The following is a 23605-nucleotide window of genomic DNA, read 5'->3' on the forward strand; positions in this document are numbered from 1 at the left end:
TACAAATAAATAAATACACGGCGATCAAAACATAACCTTCTGCATTTTCAATGCGAAGGTAAAAATGTTAAGATAGAAAAACAGCCATTTCTCATATGTGAGCTCCACCAATCAAATGCTGTGTCGATTTATACAAAAGTATTGTGTGGGACAACACCGTCACCATTATCAACACAACATTTCCATATGTATGTATTATGTTGCTATAAAGTACCTCTTGCATCATCCGGGTTTTGGATGACATTGTTGTGCAACTGATTAAAATATGAATCTTTAGCTTACTCCTAAAAAAAAAAAATAGATAACACACAAACACCGTTAATCCATTTTAATACAATCAAAAATAGGGACAACACAAGTTAATTGAAAGATAGCTGTCCATAAGTAGAGATTTCCATAATGTTCACCAGTAACGCTCTCAAACCCAGTGTCACTCCTTTTCGCACAGATGCTAATTATTAATAAGGGTTGCCGGGCAACATCCAGATGGAAGAGCCGTCAGGGTTAATGCTCGAGGATCGTGAGCTCGTGGAGTCAGTTGTGTTCACAGTTCATATCTCAGAGGTATCCATGTACAATTAGTGACTTACAAAGAATTACTTTGGCATGCACAGGTTGCCATTTCAATATGCATAATACTTCATTGCCCATCATCATCACTCGCTCCGTTGTTCTTTCCCATGGTCCCTCTGAAGCGCCAGGTGCATTGCACAGGACATTAATCACCGTGTAATAACAGTGCCGAGGGACATGGGGCAACGTGGCCGTGGACACTGGGACCACAGGTACAAGGAACTCTCTGAAAGTACCTGAACACATGGCATCTTAACATTATGCTTTTTGGTCACGGTTTCTGTCGTGTGACTTCTTACCTCGTGACCGAATGTTATTCGAGTTCATGGATTCATTAACCCCGGTGGAAACCAAGTTGTACAGAATTTGTTTTTGAAAGATATTTGAACATAAGATGTCTTTTCTCAATAACAATCATTTCAAATTAGTAATCACTTTCTTTAAAAACAAAAGAAACCAATACATTTGCATACAAAATATATGAAATCAAAATATGTAACAACCCACTTCAAAAGGTGTTGGTGGAAGAAATCCACAGCTGCTGGCCACCAGCTCAGAAAGGCTGCTGTTGCTGAAGCAGCTTCATCCATCAGCCCCAAAATAACAATCATTATGTTAAATACTGCATAAATAAATCAACTCCGATTCGAGGCTCCAGAGAAAATGTTTGGTACCAATATTTCATTTTAGCTTACATGTCTCAGGGTTTGGGGAATACACGCGTTCAAAATACACGTTGAGACGTTTATGTAAAGAGTATAATCTCAAGTCCAGACTGACAATGACAATGTTAAGCCAAAGTTAAATATTATATATTTTAAGGTCTATGGGTTAAGGCGCAGAAAAGCTATCTTTTAATAGTTTCTAGCATGAGAGCACACAATACAAACAATGAGAACACAGAAGTACCATTTAAGTTTTTTAAAAGCATGTAGTGCATTCACTCTTTACGTAGACACTTTTCTTTTATACGTTTATTTATTGACCTTTACTGCAATTAATAAGGCTGAAATCCACCAAAGTGCATGATGCATAATTTGTATTTTAAGTAGAATGTCACCGCCCACATCAGCTGTGTTGGCTATTCCCGTGTACGCTTTAGAGTAAGGATATCATCTTTTTCCCAGTCAGTCTTTCTCTGCAATAAACCATCTCTGAAAAAAAAGTTGTCTTTTTCCAGCAGAGATGTTTAAATTCAAAGCAATTGGCAATATAGTTCAATTCAACTTGAGGATTAAATAGGCATCAAATAGAAAGAAGACCGTGCCTGAATCTGACATTTCGTTGCTCGCCGTCATGATACTCTTACGAGCATCGTTCAGGGACCTAGAATATCACGTGAGAGTGCTGATGGCCAACAAAGCCCAGTGCGTTTAAATGCAACACTTCATCTCCTAAAACTAAACGGAAAACCAACAAACTCCCCGATATCGGCTCAATGCACAGACAGCGACTCTCTTCGGAGATGAGGTTTACGTCATTGGCTATTTCTGGCCGTTCGGAGAAATAGTAAATGTTCACTGGTGCAGGACAGGGTTACAGCTCAAGGGGTCGATTGGTAAAAGAACTCAAGTATTTCTTAATACCCGTCAGCAGAGGGCAGGTCTTGAATTAATTCAACAGTATGAATTAACCATCCCTGACCTCGTAAAAACAGCTGCACACTTCATTTGTCACCGACTGCAAAACTATATAATTGCAAGTTTTTGGGAAGAAAATCTTTTTTGGGGTTAGAAAAATTCAGCCAAATGTCCAATTGTGTATCGCCTACTAAATGTTTTTACATAGTTGCTTTAATATGGTCACTAAGCAACATATACCATAGTACGTCCTCTGCGCTCTTTTTAGAAATCCTGTAAAATGGCTTGTGATTAACTTTGAGGGCAGAACGGTACAACGTCCTCGTTGAGTCTCATTTGTTGCCTTAAATGAGGATCGATGTGATGACATGACCACTAGGGGGCTGTGGGCAACACAAGTACTAAGAAGCTGACATGGAAATGTCTCCATGAAAGTGCTAAATGATTTCATTCAGTTAATAAATAGCAGTCACAGACTTTAAGTCTTTTACAATATAGTAACAAAGACATAAATTCATATTATACAAAAAGAAACTCTTCGTGGCTTGGTGTGCATAGCATATATATACTGAAGGCATGACTCTCTGCTTTCGAACAGAACTTAGTTTCATGTTCTGCTCGTCAGATCTTGGGCCTCCACCCACTTATGAACTGCATGAGTTTCTTTACCTGCAGTTTGCTGAGCTTGAAGTCCTCCGACAGAATGTCCTCGGTGAGCTGCAGGAGTAAACTCCCGTCAATCTTCTCGGACACGAAAAGAGCGATAACGTCGTCCGGCAGGCCGATGAACCTGAGCGACCTGGACACCTCCTCAATGGTAAGGCCAGCCAGACTGGACGGGGGCTGCCACTGTGCAGTGGGGGGAGGGGCTGGACAGTGAGGAGTTAATGAGTCTTTGGTGGTCTGCTGGTGTCGAGGGAAGGAGCATTGGGGGGGCTCCCGCTCACCGTCGGAATCGGACAGGAAGTCCGCGCTCCTCTGCGGGGCGTTGGGTCTGAGGGTCCTCGGGGGCAGGATGGGGCAAGAGAGGCTCTGCTTGGCGTCAGACTCCTCGATGGGCTTGTCCCTGTACATTTCGGAGTTGTAACTCGAAGATTTGATGTAGAACTCCTCCAGAGAAGCTTTCTGCGACCGGAAGTCCTTCCTGCTGTGCTCTCGGCCATTGAAGTCCACCAGGCTGGTTGTGCAGGTCTTTGGGGTGCTTGGGGACCTTTTTCTGGGGTAACTGTAGTAACTTCGACAGCCGGCCGGTAGAAACTCCTCCATGCTGTGCGATTCTCCTCTGCTGAAATTATTTGGCCAAGACAACCTGGAGGCCATCCCGTCGGAGGGCAGGCTCCCACTGGCCAACGGAGCATTCGGCTCGGTGCCGTCGGATTTAACCCAGTTACAGGGGTAGCACCCTCGGCCGGGCTCTCGTGGGTCGGCCGCCTCCTGCTCAGACGCTCCACTGCTGATGGAAAAGTAGAAATTAATTAGTGTTATTAGGATAAACGTCCATTCAATGGGTTCAACTAATACGAGTTCAACACATTTAACATTTTAAACAAACACATTTCAAGGGGAAGTTGAACAAAAGAAGAACACAATGACCATCCCAACATCGCTCTCTAGAACTAAGAAATGTCAGCATGTCCTGCTTTTTTCTTTCCATTCTTAATTTGGGTTTAATTGGTGTGAAATATTCGCGATGAAATGTTGCCGGCTCTTACATGTTGTGGAGACCAGAGGAGTAATAGGAGAGGGTCGGACTCGGAGACCGAGTCTCTTGCTGCCGTGGTTTCGACAGGATGGGCACGGATGGCATCTGTTTCAAACTCCGGGGAGGAATCGGCGGGGCGTTCAACAGACGGCATTCTTCCTTCACCTGGAAAGTAAATGAACCGACTTTGAAGCTGAAGGCAAATTAAACACAAACATTTTTTTCTGCAAATCGGAAGGTGTCATAGACTGCTTAACCCTTGTGTCGCCTTCGGGTCATTTTGACCCGATTCAATATTTAACCCTCCTGTCGCCTTCGGGTCAATTTGACCCGATTCAATGTTTAATGTCGGTGTTCTTTCGGGAGTCAACAAACAAACATAAAGTACCTCACACTTAAACTTGGAAAACAATATTAATTCTAATAATTTTCTGGAGATTTTAATAGCTGGGGTCATATTGACCTCAAGGGTAAAATATGTTAGTAAATATAAAGGTAACAGGAGGGTTAAACATTGAATCGGGTCAAATTGACCCGAAGGCAACACAAGGGTTAATGACACTTATCTTATTCGCAACAGCCTCCGTTTGTCAGTCTCTCTTCAAACGGTGTCTGCCCATCATCCTGCTTCGCATTACAAAAGTTAAAAGCTTTCGACCGGCAAAACACGGGGTGACTGTGTGAAGCAGCCGCAGGAAACGCAATCAACGCCACACGGAAACCTGGCATTCATGGCAACCGTTTACCAAAAATCACGAGACCGACGCCTCTCCAGAACAAATCAGCGGTCACTACTGGCATTGATTTCATCAGGGGGGGCATTTCAATGCAACAGAGCAGCAAGAAGGAGCAGCCGCAGTGAGAAGCAGGCGGCAGGCTTCACCCGCTCCAACTCGGCAGGTAAACCAACTTTACTTTGGAAAACGGATTGTTGCTGTGCGTAGCTTGAAATCAGTTGAATTGTCCCTTTGAATGACTGCTTTGTTAAAACAATGTGAGTTTGTATAGGCGCGCTGTAATCTAAAACACCGGTTTCTCGGTTCTATTTCTGACAAAGAAGCTACTGTTTGCCGTTTGCCGTTACCACCGTCACACTGGGAATGACAACTTTAAGTCTGATGGATGATACTCACAGCTTCGGACTTGGGTGGAACTGGTGGCGGAGTAAGAGACGCATCTAAACTGGGTGTTGCACCAAGAGGACAAGTCACTGGGTACGACAGGGCTGCTGTTGAACCGCCGCCATTGTTGACGCCTCGGGTTCCCTCGCTTGAAGAAGCTTTTGGCGCCTGACCTCTCAGCTGATCCAGCCACAGCTCCTCATAGGGAATGTCCGACTTGTTGAGGGGTGGTTGTTGAGGTGTGGTGTCCATCAGTTCCGGGAAAAAGTGTTCATTTTCACCCGAGTCTGAAGGGATGCTGTCAGAGGGAAGGAGAGCCCAGTCTCCACACAGCGTCATGCAGCCCTGCAAATTGACTTCGCTGTTACCGTGCAGGTTGCTGCCGTACACACACACAGAGAGTCGGTGGAAGGACTGGGTGAGCTCGTCCCGGGTGTAAGTTAAAGAGCTGGGAATCTGCATTTGGTTGGCACAGCCGTTGGAGCTGCAGCTGCCATTCCCACTACTTTTCTTGGGGCTCTTCCCATCCTCGTTCCAGTCAATTCGCACATCCCGGACCGCGCGAGAATAGTTATCTATGTCAAACTGCTCCTGGCAGAAGGAAAACCAGCGATGTACCATAGTGTTGAGCCACAACTCTCCTTGCAGTAGTTCTTCCGGAATAATACATCTGGGCATGGCCATGTGAAAGGGAAAATGGACGGGGATAATTTTGTTGCTTCGCAGGACGCAGCACACGACCACCGTCTTCGTCTGAATGTTGACCAATTTGTAGCGATGGCCCTCCCGGATGAGGTGGAGGTCGTGCTGGTTGCGGGGGGGACTGCTGGGCACTGTGACGTTGACAGGGAGGCGGGTTTTCTCCACGATGTTCCTGATGATGTGCTCGCCGTCCTGCATCTGGAGTTCCAGCGGACTACAGGTGCTGAACCTGCCCTTGCACTGGAAAGGCAGGCTGATGCTCTCATTGGTGCGATGGTTCATGCAGATCAAGCACGGCATCTTGCCTCGACCGATCCTGCTGATGGAGTTCAGCTTCCCAATCCTCTTCAAGATGGTGTTGAACCTTGATTTTTCCCTGGAAGTCTTGGTGTATAGGATCTCCGCCTGGCCCATTAACGTCAGCTCATCACCGGTGCTCAGTGTTATGTTGAAAACCTCGGTGTCCTCATTGCATTCCCCTGACGCCATCTGTGAAAAGACGACACATGGCATGAGCACTCTTTTAAAAACCCTGTCAGTAAACATTAATATAGCACATTAACAAATGCTTTCTGTATAGATTCTGTCACTGATTGATACAACTTTTTGTTTCCCTAAATATTACTTAGTGTGATTTGGAAGACATAAACAAACCTCATGGTCCACAACAAAGATTATGGAAAGGAGTCAGTATTAATGGTGTCCTAACTTAAATCTACTTTTTGGAACGGAATTTACAGAAAAGAAAACAAATATATTTAATATGCCTGTTTTTGGCATCTTAAAGAGAGGTTATCTAGTCTTTAATGGAATTGATCTTAGTTTATCAAATGTGTCCGATGTCAGAATTGGAAGGCAGAGCTTTAGAGAATCATATTACATGGTATAAATATGCCAAAAGTATACTAATTTCACTACAGAATCCAGAACCAATAATCCCTGTAACACATTAGATGTACCTTAACATTGAAGGTGATTTCTTCCATGACGTATACTCTTTCAGGGAATGCTTTGGCCACCTCCTCCACGCTGTTGAAGTACTGCACAGGCTCCTTGACATCTCTGTCCTGCTCCAGTAGCTTAAACTGACCTGAAAGAGGAAAAGACATATGAATGCATGGATCCAGCATAGATTGTGCTTTTCAGTGTGTGAGTATCAATAAAATAAATAAAGTTTTGAGCTATAGCTACGCATTGTTCCTATGATGCACTAAAACCCCTCTCAAAATGTATTTATTTTTCTTCTAAAGATTAAAATCATCCTTCAAGGAGCCCTCCTGATTCAAAATCCATGTTGAGAGTCAAAACACCTATTTTCGGAGGGTTTGCTATATACAAAGATAAATCATCAAAAGACAAGGTCAAGCAAATTCAAGAGCACTTAGCAGCCATGCAGATGTAGCTCACCTTCATAGTGGACTGGGATCTCTATTTTGGGCCCAATGACATAGTGGCCCTCCTCCAGACTGTGAGCAGTAATTGTCGTCCACTGACGGCAGGAATGAATCAAGAGGTAGTCATTGTCTCTGAGCCCTTCCACCAACTGGCCTGGAAGAATAAAATCAACAAGCAGAACACAGGTTTTACTTTTTAAAGAAATAGTGTTATACCGCAAGGTACAGTAGACAAAAAAATCAAACTGTACATCACTAACTCTAAGAAACTGTCAGAGTAACGCCTGATGTACCCTTTTGGCCAATCGAAATCTCAACTCTCGTAAAACATCGTAACCGTCATGTCAACCATCCTTACACCTGCAAAAAGAATAGTAAATTGTTGTTGTTAAAATATAAGGTCTGATGCGTGTGTGAGTGGATGTATCTATAGATGTGAGAGAGTTGAAGGTCAGAGAAGGTGGCCAAAATATTATCAAGCATTTCGCAGCCAGTTGTTGATGTTGGGTTTTGGTTGTGTTTATAACTTTCTTTTCTGTTTGTCTATCAAATTGCCGTGTTGTTTATTTGTTTTGGGAAAGGGAGGGGAGGGGGGCTGTAATGTGTATCCTCACCATTTGACTGTGTGATATGTTACCCTTTCACTCCTTATTTGTGAGGTATATTGTACTTTAAGTCTTGTTTTGTAATTTCTACAAATAAATCATATATACAATATAAGGTCTGATATCTCAGACACTGATGGTCTAGGTTTTATTGATAAATCTTGTCACTGTGTTTTCACACTTATCATATAAATTGGCCTGATTAGTCAGGGGCGTAGAACCTTTTGTTTTTTTTGCATCCACGGTTGACACAAATTCTTAATTAATATCCCAAATCATAAAGTCTCCTGAGAAATGCCATGATTATTCGTGCCCTTTTGTATCCCACTTGTAGCAGGTTGCTCCAGCAGGCCAATGCACTGGATTACTCAGAACACTCAAACCCTCTCCCCCATGGACAATGACAAATGCCTTAATCCACACCTCTCTAATAAACAAGCGCTCCATTTAAAAGCACAATACACCCCCTCGCCAATCTTCACGGGACACTTGGCAGAACGTGACAGAAAAAGGGAGGATAGAGATCAATTCATTGCTGATGGTCTCATAATGACTTAATTGTTATCGTACAGAACATGATAGACGCGTGTATGCGATTACACGACTGTTGATGGAGAGGTACATCCCCTGTAGTTTTGTTCTACTTCACCTAACGTGTCATCTTGTATTGTTCTGCCTAAAAAGAGGCTTTCATTGTTCCCAGGGTGAGGTCAAAGATAATCCTCCTTGATTGACCAATTAAGTTGACTCATCCTGCTACAATTGTCACGTATAACTACGTCCTTACTTTTTTTTGTAAAATGGCATCACACATGTGCCTTTACAGTAGAATTGTATGCACATATTTCCAAGCAGTCCCCAGTTTGCACAACTAGCGTTATCTCCTGGTCCCTAACTATTAAAACCGTGGTTGTATTCTCGCGTGCTGCCTTCACTGACTCCAGGGAACCGCGTGCTGCCTTCACTGACTCCAGGGTGAGAGCGGTGCGGTCACAAGTCATAACACCGAGTAACTCAGCGCACACAATCACAGATACACAAGGGTTCAAATGTAGCGACGCAACCTCGACCCTGAACAAATAAAACGTGCCACATTAGTTGTGCATTCATGCGACACGCTGACAAATATCAGCTGCAAAAAAAAAAAAAAAAAAAGTTGCTTGAGTTTCGCGTTGACTCGCGTTAGTGTAACTAGCTGCTAACTAGCAATTTAGCAGCTAGCAAAAGAAAGCTCAGAAGTGACAGCAAGTTACTCACCGTCGTCCAGCTTGGCAATTTGAGGCAACCTATAAGTGCTGACGAGTTGATCTAATGGCAAAGCAGTCGTGCTCCATGTGACGTCTTTCAAATTTTTGTACAACATTGTTCCAAGGTCCATTTTGCTAGCTTACATTAGCCCACGGTGGCTAGCTCGCAGTGTGTACACACGGTCACAAAGGGCTACACGAAGCGAACCAACGGGTCGGGGAGCAACTCGCCATCTACAGCTCAATGGTTGGCACGTTTCCTAGAAGTCGCCGCATGCTCCCCGGTGCATTTGCCTCCATGTCCTCATATCATACGTATCGTTAAGGTCCGGTGTCTCATTGTGGAGCAGAGACATGTTTGTTGAGCTCGCAACGACTGCATCGCGGCAACTGGTCTAAAGTCAACTTGATGAATAACGGAAATACGTTTTTTTTATTCTTATAAAATAAAAGCATCATTTATGTCGGGATACACGGGCACCAGCGCAACACGTGTCTCGTCCTTTCGAGGGGAAATTGTTGAAGTGTTTTTTTTTGCCGGTCGTTTTAGTTTTGTACAGCCACGTTTGATAACTAAAATAAAAGCCCAACTAATACAAAATAAAACTCCACCTAAGGCTCCAGATGTGGGGCTTGTAAATTGTAAATCATCCTAAAGAAAACAATCAATTCCCATTTGCTTATCTCTGCCTGTGTACTAATAATGACACTCCTAAATGTATATCAAAGTGATGACACGTTAAATGGCAGACAACAACCATTGGGCCTTCACACCTAGTAGGCCTACAGATGCAAATGTACCAAGAATGACACTTTCTTCACACTTCCTGATCTAGCTGGTACAAATCAGAAGAGCTTCCTGAATTTGGTCTTTTGCTCAGTGTTCTCCAAACCAGCAACCATGTCTTTTGTGGACACCTTGCGCCAGTGGGACCAGGCTGTAACTTGTGTTGACAAACAGGATTTGACAGAGGCTCTCAGGATTTTCCTGTCTATCCAGGAGCCAAACTCCAAAATTTATTTTAACATTGGCTGTCTCCATCTTCTTAACCAAGACCTGGATGCTGCTGAAAAGGTACGTCTGAGGTTTAGTTGGTAAGCGGAAACATCTGGCACAGATATCTGTGTCTTCTTATTTTGCAATATTACTCATCTATTTGTTAAATCTAGTTTGTATGTAGCTGATGAAGCTGAGATGAAATGCGGAGATATAGTTGCAGTCTGAAAGCGAGAGTCACTGTGAAAGAAGAAGTGGAGTTAACCATTTCTCTTTTCTTCTTGAGGAAGTGACTGTGTTTTCTTATGTTTCTCAGGCGTTTGATTGCAGCATAGGAAAGGATGAACATTTGGCTGTGGCCTTCTTTCAAAGAGGAATGACATTTTACCGAAAGAAGAGGCAAGACAACCAGGCATCTACAATGCAAAGTCCACATTCATTATCCATGTTTAAAATAATAATGTAAAGAATACTGAACACAGTATGCTTTGAAGATCATGACATTGATTCCTTGTCGCTGCTCTTGCCTTTTTTTTGTCTATTCTTTAAAAAAAAAAAATGTTTGTGGTTTACTACATGCTCAATAAATTAACTGTATTGTTTATATTCAAAAGGTATGAGGAGAGTTTAGCTGATTTCCAGCAAGCCTTCAAAGCACTAAGGGGCAACCAACTGATAGATTACAAAACACTTGGTCTCAGATACAAATTATATGCATGTGAGGTAAGTATTCAGAAGCATCCAATCATATTTCTATGTTTTTGTAAAGCCTCATTATTCTGTCACGTACACATTATTAGACTATTTTTCTCTACTCGGCCTACTACTGTCAAACAGCTGAGAGACATTCATTTTCTAATCTGCCTCGATGGCTAATTTAATGTTTAAAAAAAAATGGATCTGTTTGTATTTGACACTTGCCATTTTTTCAAAGTACAGTTTGATGCACTTTCACTCCTTAATAATGAATGGATTTAAGATGGCTCAGGGGTTGAAACAGTGACGAGCATCTAATTCAATATTTCCTGTCACAGGTTCTCCTCAATATGGCTCTGTCTGAGGCTCAGCTGGGCAACTGGGACAAAGCCCACGGAAACCTCGTGAAGGCTCTCAACAACAAGACAGATGCCAAGCTCAATATCATCGACAGAGCTCTTGATTCAGCCCTGGTTAGTTAACTTACAATAACTAATATTTAAAAATATATATATTCTCACCCATTAAAAAATGAGATATGTGAGCTATCATTTGGTTCAGTTTGTCACTATCTCTAAATGTGATAATATTCACAACAAAGAATGCGATGTATTTAGCTTTCAGAGTGGTTCAGTTTAAAATAAACACAGATTAAAAAACTTTCTGGGTGAGATGGCAACTCTTCAGAGGAAAGTGATGCAGCTCCCCACCAATCAGATAAGGCTTTTAAAAAAAGCTTTGCTTCACATTATCTTGCAAGTGAACAATTACTAAAACAAGCCCGATATCATCCAGTGTATTTGCAAATAAATGTGCATTCATAACAGTCAAGGATGAGGCACAGAAAGTGCTCTCAGTCTAGATTGGTGTCTTGCTCAAAGTGATACTACTCTCTTGAATCTGAATTTTTTGTCAGAAATACTTGACAAATGTTACAATCTCCGTTGTAATGCATTTTAACCAACAGAAACAGAAACTTTTCAAACCGGTTGAGTTTCCATCAAAAGTGTTATTTAAACCGAATAAGCACTATGTTGCTGAGTTGGAGAAGAAGGACTACCTGGGCAAATCAACGGTAATACTACATTATTCACAGAATTAAACTTCAGCAGAGTACAGCTCGTCTTATTCATTAAAAAGTCGATCACTTGAAACAATCATTATTTTCCAAACATGACCTTTGTTTTCTCTTCTATCTTCAGGTCGTTGCCTCGGTCGTTCCTCAGGACGCCTTCTCTGGATTCGCCCCCTTACAGCCACAGGTGACATATGGGCTCTTCTTTGGCAATAAAAAGAAAACAAAGACAATAAGATCGTATGAAAAAAAATCTTTGGGTTACGACAAGCTTGTTATGTTACAGAGCGTCCACTGACAGTGGATGCTGTGTTTCTGTTTCCATCGGACAGGTTAAAGATGGCCCTACGTGTCCAAAAGAACCTGAGGTTTTGAGGTACAACAGTCCACTTTGAAGCCCTAGAAACCTGATGTTCTCCAGGGACTCATATTTAACATGTGTTCATTCATTTTAATGTTTAAAAGATGTGATTTGTTTACAGTTGTTCTATTTCAGCCTCGTCAAATGACCGTATTACTTGTTACGGATGGCGTATTTCATGAGCAAAATGGAACAAATAAGCTCTTTACGTGGAGAGCAAATAGAAGGAATGGAAAAAGCATGAAGCTAATATACAGGACTGTCTCAGAAAATTAGAATATTGTGATAAAGTTCTTTATTTTCTGTAATGCAATTAAAAAAACAAAAATGTCATGCATTCTGGATTCATTACAAATCAACTGAAATATTGCAAGCCTTTTATTCTTTTAATATTGCTGATTATGGCTTACAGCTTAAGAAAACTCAAATATCCTATCTCTAAATATTAGAATATCATGAAAAAGTATACTAGTAGGGTATTAAACAAATCACTTGAATCGTCTAATAAACTCGAAACACCTGGAAACACATTTTCAAATGTTTGATTTTGTTTTGCTGTTATAAATCTTTTTTTTTACTTGGTCTGAGGAAATATTCAAATTTTATGAGATAGGATTTTAGAGTTTTTTAAGCTGTAAGCCATAATCAGCAATATTAAAAGAATAAAAGGCTTGCAATATTTCAGTTGATTTGTAATGAATCCAGAATGCATGACATTTTTGTTTTTTTAATTGCATTACAGAAAATAAAGAACTTTATCACAATATTCTAATTTTCTGAGACAGTCCTGTATATAAAAGGTTTTCCTAGACACTCCAGACTAGTGTGCCAGCGGAGCTCTTGACGCCTCGGGGACGTCTGCTGTCTTCACAGGGCTCTGGAAGGAGAACCCCACACCGTCCTGTTCTTGTTCGTTCCTGAGACCAGTGACGAGTTGGCCGTAGTGCCGGGCAACATTGTGTTTGTACTGCAGAAGGGTGCCGACAACTGGGCCTCTGTGATCTTCAACGAAAGAGTACGGCCACCATGCTAGTGTGTCTCCCAAGACCTCCAGTTGGACCTTTGTTTTTATGACATATGGACATAAATCCATTAGTCATGTTACTTTCCATTCAGAGGATTCATCATTATCATGTCAATTACAGAGGGGACTCGTTCCTTACAATTACCTTGAACGTTTGGAGATCTCCTTGGCTTCCAAACCGAATGAGGTGAGACATATTAAAGAGGATGGTTCCTTGTTTTGTAGATTCCTTCTTAATGTGTTTTTTAAAAGCGATGTTCTCTCAAGTAGTCAAACGTTTTGCTCCGAGACCTGAAGATGTTTGTTAAACACATTGTCAGTAGTCTTGTTTTACTTTTCTGATGGCAAATGGTGCAAATGTGGTGTTTTTTCAAGTTGTGTAATGCCTTTGAATGCCATTGTTTGGTTGGTATCAATCAGGGACCGGGGAAATCTCAGCCTCCGAGTCGAGAACCGCCCATCAGACCTGAGAGGAAACAAGGTAAACGTATCGGACACATGGATTTGGCAAACTCTAATAACTGCAGGCACCAGAACCTTTAACAAACTAATTATCTGCATGTCAGGTCTTACTCCTAGCGGGAACAGTAGTGGAGACACACAACAAAAGGTACGCAGTCAAGTCCTTGGTGTGTCCAGAGCTGCCCATGAGTAGGATACACCGGTAATCCACACAATGTGGCAGCATGGGAAGTATTAAAGTGTTTGATTTAATGTGTCCTTTCATAATTTCCAGGATGAACAGTCTACCGACAACTTGTGTATTGTCAAAGTCCGTTTCACGTTCAACTTTGCTGTCTCAGTACCGCTCGGGTCTTCCTCTGAAGTACTGATTGACAAAATCAGTAAGAAACTGAATCTCCCGTCAACTGCAATCACTTTGAGGTAAGATGCACATTTGAAAAAAAATCTTCCAGGTTAAATGGAAAATTGTATTGCTGAGTAAAAAAATTTGAATCCTGTTTTTTTTGCGATTTAGTTTAACCTCCGAGGCAACGGAACAAAGTGTAATCACCCCCAGCACAGACATGGAAAGTGTGTGGCGTGGTGCCAGTGGTCTGCGCATCACCTTGTGGTGTCACGCCAACGAGGTGAGTTGTACGTTGCCTCATGGTGGTTCTGAAAAGTTCATTTTTGTTTCTATATACCGGTAGTTATTTATGAATGCATCATCGGAGCATTTCATTCTCTATGTTAAGTCATGGGCTACTACATCTTCCTGCATCCACTAAGGGAAAGTTAAACGATGTATCTTGAAGCCAGTGCAAAACAAGATTTTATTTGTTTGCTTTGTTATTTTGAAATTCAGCAGTAAATGTTTATCTTCATGCAATTTGTGTTTTCAGCACACTGATGGAACTCCACAGAGCGAGGTTCACTTGGTGGCACTTCATTCCTATGAGTCGTCGAACCCAGAGGATCTCAACTTTCATCAAGGCGATACAATCACATTAATCACTAAAAGTGAGACTCCTATCTTTTGGCCATATAGATCCCAAATATTAAAAATATATTGCGATGCGTATGAGAAATATGATTTTAATTCAGAATTTCATATTTTTTCTTTAGTTAACCAGGACTGGCTGGAAGGACAATGTAGTGGGACCACTGGTATATTTCCTGCATCCTTTGTGGAAGAAGTTCCTGTCAACGGCCGGTCACTTGAGTGAATACATGTGACCAGAGAACATGCTGGAGCCAGGAATACAGCGGAGGGGCCAAGGCTGAAAAGTGGTCGGGACCCCCGACCAAAACATTCAGAATCAACTACATTTGATGAATCGCATATTATTCACTGATGAAACTTTTGAACACTTTAATTAAATTAAATCTTTTTTCACAACAAATACATTTGGACAAGTGTGTCAAGTTCTAATAAGTTTGAATGACATCATTCAGTAAGTAGAGCGATACAAAAAAATAGTGATATCGGATATTGATTTTTTCAATGAAAACTTCCCATTATTACTTACAGTAATTACAAAGAATATACATTTAATAGCTGCAAGCATGATTAAATAATCTGTTAGAATCCTTGTGTGTCAGGTGCATTGTCATGAAGATGTTCCTTCCTCTTCATAGGCAATAGCTATGCCTCTCCTGCCCGCCACTGCCTTCACCACGGGGGTCTCCCCCAACTTCTTCTCTAAGCCACGCCAGCTTCGTTCTGCCAGAAAAGATGCTGAAAAGAGACAGTGTTTGTTTGACTTACCAGTTATTGTATGTGCGCATAATTCTATAATAAACCTGTAGATGTGTGGAAATTAATTCAAACAATGTCTTATGGGAAAAATAATAAGCCTTAGGGCACGATCACACCAGACGCGACTTTTAAAAGCGCAGCCGTACCAAAAACGCCTTGGCAAAAACGCGCAAAACAGCACGGTGCGCCTGTGAAGCGGACCTGCGTGGCAACCAACATTCACGATATAAAAAATATAAAAAAATGGAAAGAGTACGGCGAATACCACCATCTATTCCGTGAATTGTGTCTCGACGGCGAGGCTTTCAGTTGCACTTCTGACCGAGCAGGAGTCAGTTGGAGTCGTGTTTCGATTTAGAATTATAAAGCTCTTCGTAATTAAATACCGCTAATATGAGTGTCTTGTTGGGAAAACAGGAAGGAAAACCCGCCTCCTGCTTGATCAGATTGGCTGCCTTGGCCGAGTGAGACATTGATGAGCGGTGCGCCGCCGCGCTCAAAGTTGAGAATATTTTAACTTTTAAGCGCGCCTGAAAACGCAAGAAAAACGCGCCCCATGCAGCATTTGAAAGGCACGTCTGAAAGTACCAGAGGGAATCAATGGTTTTGCTTGCGATGCGTTTTTGAGAGGCGCGTCTGGTGTGATCGAGCCCTTAGTCATTTCTTTTTTTTAAACCAATTCAGACATGCATCTTGAGAAAGAAAAGTGGCAATTTTAAAGCTAGATTTAACCAACAAAATAAACATAAAATGTGGTCCTTAAAAACAAGCCACGTGGCACAGACAGCAAAATAAAAATATAGCGAATAACGGTATAAAATAGGAAAATCAGTAATCTAAAAGAACACTTGCTAATCATTAAATGATTTTTAGATCTTTGCAGTTTAGTGTAGACAGTTTAAAGTTTGTTTTAAATGTAAAATTAACTGGTACAGGGATGTCGTATGTGTAATGATTGTAAAGCCCTCTGAGGCAAATCTGTAATAATGGGCTATACAAAATAAACTGAATTGAATTCTGTGCATCAGATTTACCAGCTGAGTTTGTATTGGCTACAGTCAGCGCCTGGTTCCTGAGGACCACGGAGGAGCCAAATGAAGACACTGCAGGCTCCCTGTTCAACAGGTTCTGGCTTCGCAGAGCTCCTGTGATTAAAGACACGTCAGTCTCGTCGCCCTCCTCCTGCTGATTGGCCAGAGGCACATGGCTCTGTCCACCTGGTGAAAGTTTGGGATAAGAATAGTACATTAGATGTAGATTTATACTGCCTTCACTAGGCTACTAGTGAGACATATATAGTCGACTAAACAAGTCTAAATATGAATCTGTATTCATGTTATGCAAATTATGGAGGTGAAGAAGGTTCTGAATCTAATATCTGAAAGTGTTGGTACAAACCCTTTCACCATTAATAACTAGAAGAGGTAAAGCATAACAAATTTAAGATGGAGTAGACACAAACGTATATGGATGGAATAACAATAATAATATTCACTGTAGCCAATATACATTTTAGAAGGGGAATAAATAAATCCCAATCTAACCTGGCAGGAGATGTCGAAAGTCTGTGACGTATTCCTCTGACCACTCCCTCTTCTTGTTGCAGGCCACCTCCATCTCAAATGGCGTTACTACAGGTTTATAGAACTCACTTGAGTCCAGCAGTGAGTTCTCGGGACACGCGATTAACACAAATATGTCAATTTCAAGAAAGTTTGCGAGTTTGGCCACGTTCAGTTTCCCCATTGCAAACACGTAGCTCTTCTTGCCAGCTCCTCGGATGGTCTCCTTCAACTGCTGGATGATGCCGAGGTAGTCGGCCACCCCGAGGGTGCCAACTAGGATCCCAACCACATTAGCATCTTTAGCCCTTTCTATAGTGTAATATCTCTTCATCAGAGCACGGTTGATGCTCACAGACTCCGTCCTGCCCGTCATTGTTTTGGGGTCAAATGAACAAAACGAGCAGCGATTCCACGTCATCATGAAGTTCCTCAGCGTTGCTCCCTCTTGGCCTACGTAGAACAGACTGTAATCCGTGATGCTTAAACCACTGCTCAAGGAGAACCGCCTCCCAAACTGATAAATAACCTGGCTGTTGTCTCGCTCTGACAGACGGGCGTCATCATGCTGTTTTTTTATCCGGCCATGACTGTAACATTGCTCTCCTTCCACGACGAGTTCGGCAACAACAATGTTTGGATACTCTGGCAACAGGATCGTCACAAGATCATCTGAAAAATATTTTTTTAAACACACGTATTCAGTGACAGAGGAAATCATTAACAAAGCTTTATAAAAGGCAAGATTGTGGATTGGCAAGTTTCCAATACTTTCTAACTCAACTCTAGTTGTGGTTGATAACGCATAGCTTACTCATGACATGATCATAGTTGACGTCACAGAGGATGGCGACGTGACTCCTCGTGTCGGGGTGGAGTTCTCTGAAGGTGGAGCTGCATTTCACAAGATCCACCGGCCTTCGCTCAAAGACGTACATCAGTGGCAGCCTCGCGGACGGGCTGAGGCAGGCGCCGCCGTAGTGCACAATGCAGTCGGCTCCGATGTGTTCTGCAGCCACCTCGTCCACACAGCAGCTGCTCAAGAGGATCCAACACCACCAACACCTTTATCTTAGCATTTTACTTTAAAGTGTGCTGAAACATATCATTTATACTCCCAGTGGAGCAGCTAAAGCTGATATTTTTAAAGTTCAACCAGCAACTGCACTGAGGCATGTTATCATGCATGTTGATGATTAAAAACTGTCAAAAGTGTATGATCGTCACTTATTCAGTGTAAAGCTGGCTAGTTACCTGCCGTAGGACGTATCTCCCAAAATGAACGGCTTGGCATTACTGTTGCTCTCAATCTCCACCGCTACTGCAACGGAATCCACCAGCAGCTCATCGGGGAACTGCAGCGCAACCTGCGCACATCAAGCACAACATCAGACTAATGACGTGCATCTGGCGCACCTGCGCCTCAATCAACGACAGCTGGTCAACTGAAAGCCGTATGAACACTTACACTTATTTTACTTAAAAAAACACGAACAAAAACACGTCCTCACCTTTTTAAACTCATGCTCACTGATAAAGTCGCATGTCTTCTTGATCTGATAGAACTCTTCGAGTTTCTCCAGAGGCGTCGCTATCTTCACCGCCACGTCCACCGCGCGCTGAATTACGGTTTCCGAGCTGCTGCTGAACGCGTCCGCCATCGTTGCGTCAGAAACACGCAGCCCAGCCTGGAGTAAAGCAATAAGCCGCATTTCAGCAGGTCAGGTGGCTACAAAGCAGCCATTTATTGAAAACCAATATCCGAAAGCCTTCACAGCTTCCTAACGTGACCATGATATGTTACGCTAAAGTTACGTTACTCAAAGTTAAGTTGTTACCAACCACTTCATACAATTGTCAAATGGAAATTGTGCTTTTGGTTTGAGCTCTAAATAAAACGTACACAAAAACGCCTTTACTGGTTATCTTTAACGTCACTTTGGTTCCGCCTGCTAGCTTAGCCGCTAACTGGTCTTACTTTACAATGAGCATATTTTACAACTTACCTTTACAACACATACATGTAAACGTACACTTCAATATCGCGTGGGGAGTTGGAGGATAAACGCGTATTTGACAGCGACACACGTGTCTAGTGAATACATTGGAGTTACTCAGGTCCACTCGGACAAACACTTCCGGTTCAGGTGTCTTTCAAAATAAGAGCCAGGCTAAACTGTCAATGATGTCCCTCATAAGTTGTTTATTATCCTGGCATCATTTCCCTCTAGACAACTATTTCTCTGCGACACCCCCATTACATCGTTAGAAAACTAATACCATCACATCTTTAAACCACATTACCAAATCACGAAGTTGCAGGACACAGAAGTCCCATATTTGTGTTGGTCTACGTTATGGATTATCAATATAATAAGCAATTGAAAGAGAGGGAAGACAGTAAATTAACATGGGTTTACATAATACTTACAGCAGAGTAATTGCCTGTTCCAAATAATAGTACTATCAAAAATATCTCGACACACATTTATGAATCTAAAGAGACACTTTATTTGTTGGCAAAAAGTTGACATGTATTGACAATTCATTTAATTAAAACAACATAAATTAAGCAATCATGTAAAACATTCCTGAGACCACAAAGCATAAAGTTAAATAGCTGTGATAAAATAGCTAGGTGATTGAGAGACACAGTAACCCATTCTTCTTCTGATCTTCTCTATACATACAAAATAAATACTTTTAAAAAAAGTATAACTTGATATGGTAAAAACACAAGCAATCTGTCGGCAGAGCCTCTATTTCATAACTCCTACTTCTAGGAATGAATGAGATTGCACCGATGAACGCAAACATTCTGACACAAACAACATGTGTTCTCTGACTATTGTTAGAACTCGGGAGATTTGAAAAGTAAAAATCAAAATCACAATCTTACATCCAAATACGGTAGAAACCCAAGACCACCGTGAGACAGGTGAACACTGAACCTAAAAAAGAAAAAAGCATGTTTTAACCCTTGTGTTGCCTTCGGGTCATTTTGACCCGATTATATATTTAACCCTCCCCTGCCTTTGTGTCATTTTGACCTGATTCAATGTTTCACCCTCCTGTTACCTTTATATTTACTAACATATTTTACCCTTTGGGTTCAATTTGACGCCAGCAATTAAAACCTCCAGAAAATTATTAGAATTAATATTGTTTTCCAAGTTTAAGTGTGAGGCACTTTGTTTGTTTGTTGACTACCGAAAGAACACCGACATTAAACATTGAATGGGGTCAAATTAACCCGAAGGCGGCAGGAGGGTGTAATATTGATTCGGGTCAAAATGACCCGAAGGCAACACAAGGGTTAAACAAATAACGCTTAATGTTTAAATTGCAATATACATGTATTAACCCACTTAATATCCTGTTTATTCCCCACTGAAATTAAGATTATTTGACGTCCCAATACTATAGTCTCTAATTATTTGTAACAATGCACAATAACCCACCTGCGAGGTACTTTATAGTATCCAGTTTATGAGATTCTAACATGGTTTTCAAACCAGCCAATTCGGTGTCTATTTTCATGTTGGTCTGAGATAAATGACGATCTTGCTCTGCCGTCTGTAAATGAGGAGAGCATTAAAAGACAAGAGAGAGACATTAATAATAAGACCAAAGACCCAACGGATATTTATAATATTTTAAAGGCTTTTAGTACACTAAAGTATTCTACGTTTTGTATAGGCTATCACGTTTATCTAAAAGAACGTGTGTCAAAACTAAACCAGTCTTACCAGACTTTACATTATGTAGATAAACATGCATTTAAGATCAGAAGTGAATATGTACTGACAGTGTACTGCACATATACAAACCATTTCCATAATCTCAGTTCGCGTTTCTAGAAGCCTCTTCTCATTATTTACTTTCTGAAAATGATAAACAATGTTTTGTTTAGAAGAGAGATAGAAAGTCGCTATCTATTATTATCTACTTTGTAGAAACAGATCTCAAAACGCTTATTTAATGTTCTCAAGCACTTACCAATCCTTTTGCACGACTTTTCTCCAGATTCAGGTCCATGATAGTGTCAGAGCGCACTTTATTCATGACATCCTAAGATGGTCGTGGAGAGATACAAAGGAAAGTGCAAAATAAAAACATCTTGGATGAGGAAAAGAATGATTAAATGCTTCCAAATTAATGTTTCTAGCATCAAACGTGGACATGATGTGATTTGAGTAAATCAGAATGACCACTTACATCCAGTTGGACCTTGAACAGAAATATATGGATCTTGAGTTTCTGGAATAAATGTCAAAAATCATATGAATCAGAAAAGAGACAGAACACAGTCATTCACGTAAGAGCAACGTGCACTCCTTTATTAGCTGGAGTGACTGATTTGTGTTTAATTAAATTATAATTATTGTGCTTTATATTTTTAATTCAGATCATTGATGTGACCATTCAATTGTCCAACTTGGAACATATTCTATATTCACAGGTACAACCTTTGAGAATCAGCTTCAGACAGCTGATAACCACACGTACCTCGTACTCTGCCAGTAGAGTAGTGAACTCGCTCTTCTCCAGGATGACCATGTCCTTCTTCACGGCTGCTATTTGAGACATCACATGCTGCAACATGATCTCCTGACAGAATTGTAAGCGATTGTTAAAAGACGGAAACAGCGTAGTTATGCAAAACAAATTACTCATGTGGACACAAAGTAAGGACAAATATGGAAATGAGAACAATTGAAAATCTAAATGGCATGTCAGACGCCTTTTTGACTTTTCGGTCTCACTCATCGGTCACTGAGACGCGATAGTGAGTCAAGAAAGAGTTTGTTATTGTACTAGTAAGGCATCAAGGTAAATCCAAAAAATAAAACAATTAGTTTGATTTATTTTATTTGCCTCCGCTGCCGACATTGCAGCCTCAATCCCAGCTAGGTCTGACGAGTGAGTTACACTCCGTTTTGCGCGGTAAGCATCTGTTTTCTAAAGGGAACAAGGAGACACAACGTTCTCGGTTCAGTGACCTTTACGGGAGTTGAGGCACAGCTTTTTGAGCAGTCGCGACGTCGTGCTTACTCGTGTATTTCCAGTAAAGGTACGAGAAAATAACCTCCTCCTACAGTCTCACCTGCTGCACTTTGGTGACCATGTCATTGTAGATGACGTCCATGTTCGACATTGTCATCCTCACCAGCACTTTAACCATCGCCTCGGCTTGCCGAGTCGTGAAGCCTGTCCAACGACAAGTGTGTCTTCATGAGGAGAATCAACAGCGTGTTTTTGATGAAACAGATAAATATAGTGACTTTTTTGAAGTGACAAATGAAAGCCGAACCATTTTCCTCGAAGAGACGCACCACTGCATGGGTATCAAAGAACAGCTTCCCGCTTTCAGACCTCGGCACATCTGGTTTCAGATACTCGGGGGCGTTGATGCTCAGCCCTGAAATCAATGATAGGAAGATGGAAGTGAAGATACAAGAAAGTGAGCATTACCTAGACATCACAATTGTAGAAATATTACTTTTCACTTAATTTATTTTGTGCAATATACACTGTCTGTCACTGCATATTTTATAACTATGCATTTTTTGGTATGTAACTTCCATCTTGAAGATTTTTAATAAAACATGAATTAAACATCACATTTTGCAAATACAGTGTAAGCATTGACATGTCTAATAACACAAGGCGCTCTACGGACAGATTTGACCCATTAAAAATACAAACCTCACATATTATGAACATGAAATGGATTATATATTTACTTGACACTTTTCTGTATATTATGGAGCCAAATATTTCTCAACCCGTACAGCCCATACTTATCATTTAGTGTTTGATATTATAAGAAGAATACTTTGAGAAATAATGTATGGCTGTGTAATTGTTTTAAAAGTTGCATATTTTTATTTAATTTTTTTCTTGGTGCTGTGCCATTGATCCCATTATACATCCTATATCACTTATTTTACTGCTTTATTATGCCCATCACAACCACAATAACCATTTCGGATTCACAAACGTCAACCTTTAAAAAAATGAGAAGATAGTTCATTGATGAAGCATTTATATATTAAAAACACAAGACTCAACCCCTCTGTGGTGGCAACACCACCTCAAAATAATTGGAACCATGAGGCTTATTATGCAAATACAGTGTGGGGATGTGGGCAAAGGCGTCTCCTGAAAATATTGCAGATTTAGCAACAGGCTCTGGCTTTAGAAGGATCTAGAAGACACTGGGGTGTTTACAACGATTAGCTACAAAATAAGTTTATAGTTGCTGCATTAAACAGTTCCCAATTATGCGTTCAATTCACGGCAGCGGCGCAAGTGAAGGACTTTTATTTTGACACTCAAGAGCCAGATCTTGACACGGCCATATACTTTGTGGTGTGATGAGCATTGTGTCGCGTGGGGGTTTAGAAAAGGGCATTTAACAATCTATTGTTTACACGTACTATATCACCCCATTCCAGCACATGCTGGAGCTTTAACGTGAGTTAACGTGAGAGTTGGAGAGAACAAACGAGTCCAGTTACCTCTTGCGGACACACGCGTAACCTTCAGTGCAGCTCGTCTGCCTCTCCAGAGCGGCTTCTCCAAGCTCCTCCGAGGTGTCCAGCCCGACATGTTGCTGGCCGTCACAAAGCTGCAGACTCTGTTTTGAGTAAAAGAGAGGTCGCGCCGCTCTTCCGGGTGGGTAACACCCAGACGTTTGAGTTGTGAATGACACTGTTTACGCAGCATTGTGGAGGCTCGGTGTTACGAGGGAGGCGCA

At 41.4% G+C, this 23605-nt stretch overlaps 4 protein-coding genes across 7 annotated transcripts; 1 reads left to right on the top strand and 3 right to left on the bottom strand.

Moving 5' to 3' along the window:
- Positions 1 to 313: 313 nt before the first annotated feature.
- Positions 314 to 9554, bottom strand: garem (GRB2 associated, regulator of MAPK1). Of its 2 annotated transcripts, none has more exons than XM_056434378.1 (6): positions 8935 to 9554; positions 7086 to 7226; positions 6638 to 6768; positions 4989 to 6167; positions 3866 to 4020; positions 314 to 3603 (listed from the first exon to the last, which is right to left on the bottom strand). In XM_056434378.1, the coding sequence occupies exons 1-6, from the start codon at positions 9053 to 9055 to the stop codon at positions 2775 to 2777; spliced, it is 2556 nt and encodes an 851-aa protein (XP_056290353.1). In that variant the 5' UTR covers positions 9056 to 9554; the 3' UTR covers positions 314 to 2774. The 2 variants fall into 2 exon arrangements, with proteins under 2 accessions (XP_056290353.1, XP_056290352.1); XM_056434377.1 differs by having other exon boundaries at positions 314 to 3606.
- A 258-nt stretch (positions 9555 to 9812) lies between these two features.
- Positions 9813 to 14926, top strand: ncf2 (neutrophil cytosolic factor 2). Its single transcript, XM_056434337.1, has 15 exons — positions 9813 to 9999; positions 10238 to 10320; positions 10536 to 10644; positions 10956 to 11090; positions 11585 to 11692; positions 11820 to 11879; positions 12025 to 12068; positions 12927 to 13068; positions 13199 to 13264; positions 13498 to 13558; positions 13644 to 13687; positions 13814 to 13962; positions 14057 to 14168; positions 14424 to 14541; positions 14647 to 14926. Exons 1-15 carry the CDS (start codon positions 9826 to 9828, stop codon positions 14745 to 14747), a joined length of 1506 nt encoding a protein of 501 aa, XP_056290312.1. The 5' UTR covers positions 9813 to 9825; the 3' UTR covers positions 14748 to 14926.
- dph2 (diphthamide biosynthesis 2) lies at positions 14879 to 18946 on the bottom strand. The gene is made up of 7 exons (XM_056434338.1): positions 18849 to 18946; positions 18354 to 18530; positions 18097 to 18209; positions 17657 to 17877; positions 16825 to 17514; positions 16315 to 16497; positions 14879 to 15259 (listed from the first exon to the last, which is right to left on the bottom strand). Exons 2-7 carry the CDS (start codon positions 18501 to 18503, stop codon positions 15132 to 15134), a joined length of 1485 nt encoding a protein of 494 aa, XP_056290313.1. The 5' UTR covers positions 18504 to 18530; positions 18849 to 18946; the 3' UTR covers positions 14879 to 15131.
- Positions 18947 to 19329: 383 nt separating this feature from the next.
- mcur1 (mitochondrial calcium uniporter regulator 1) lies at positions 19330 to 23605 on the bottom strand. 3 transcript variants are annotated; one of them, XM_056433990.1, is made up of 10 exons: positions 23367 to 23605; positions 22157 to 22264; positions 21950 to 22053; positions 21721 to 21804; positions 21352 to 21453; positions 21061 to 21102; positions 20842 to 20913; positions 20673 to 20726; positions 20304 to 20418; positions 19330 to 19793 (listed from the first exon to the last, which is right to left on the bottom strand). In XM_056433990.1, exons 1-10 carry the CDS (start codon positions 23572 to 23574, stop codon positions 19738 to 19740), a joined length of 945 nt encoding a protein of 314 aa, XP_056289965.1. In that variant the 5' UTR covers positions 23575 to 23605; the 3' UTR covers positions 19330 to 19737. The 3 variants fall into 3 exon arrangements, with proteins under 3 accessions (XP_056289965.1, XP_056289967.1, XP_056289966.1); XM_056433992.1 differs by lacking the exon at positions 21721 to 21804; XM_056433991.1 differs by lacking the exon at positions 21061 to 21102.

The sequence above is a fragment of the Pseudoliparis swirei genome, chromosome 16, assembly GCF_029220125.1.
Source record: "Pseudoliparis swirei isolate HS2019 ecotype Mariana Trench chromosome 16, NWPU_hadal_v1, whole genome shotgun sequence".
Classification (NCBI taxonomy): Eukaryota; Metazoa; Chordata; class Actinopteri; order Perciformes; family Liparidae; genus Pseudoliparis; species Pseudoliparis swirei.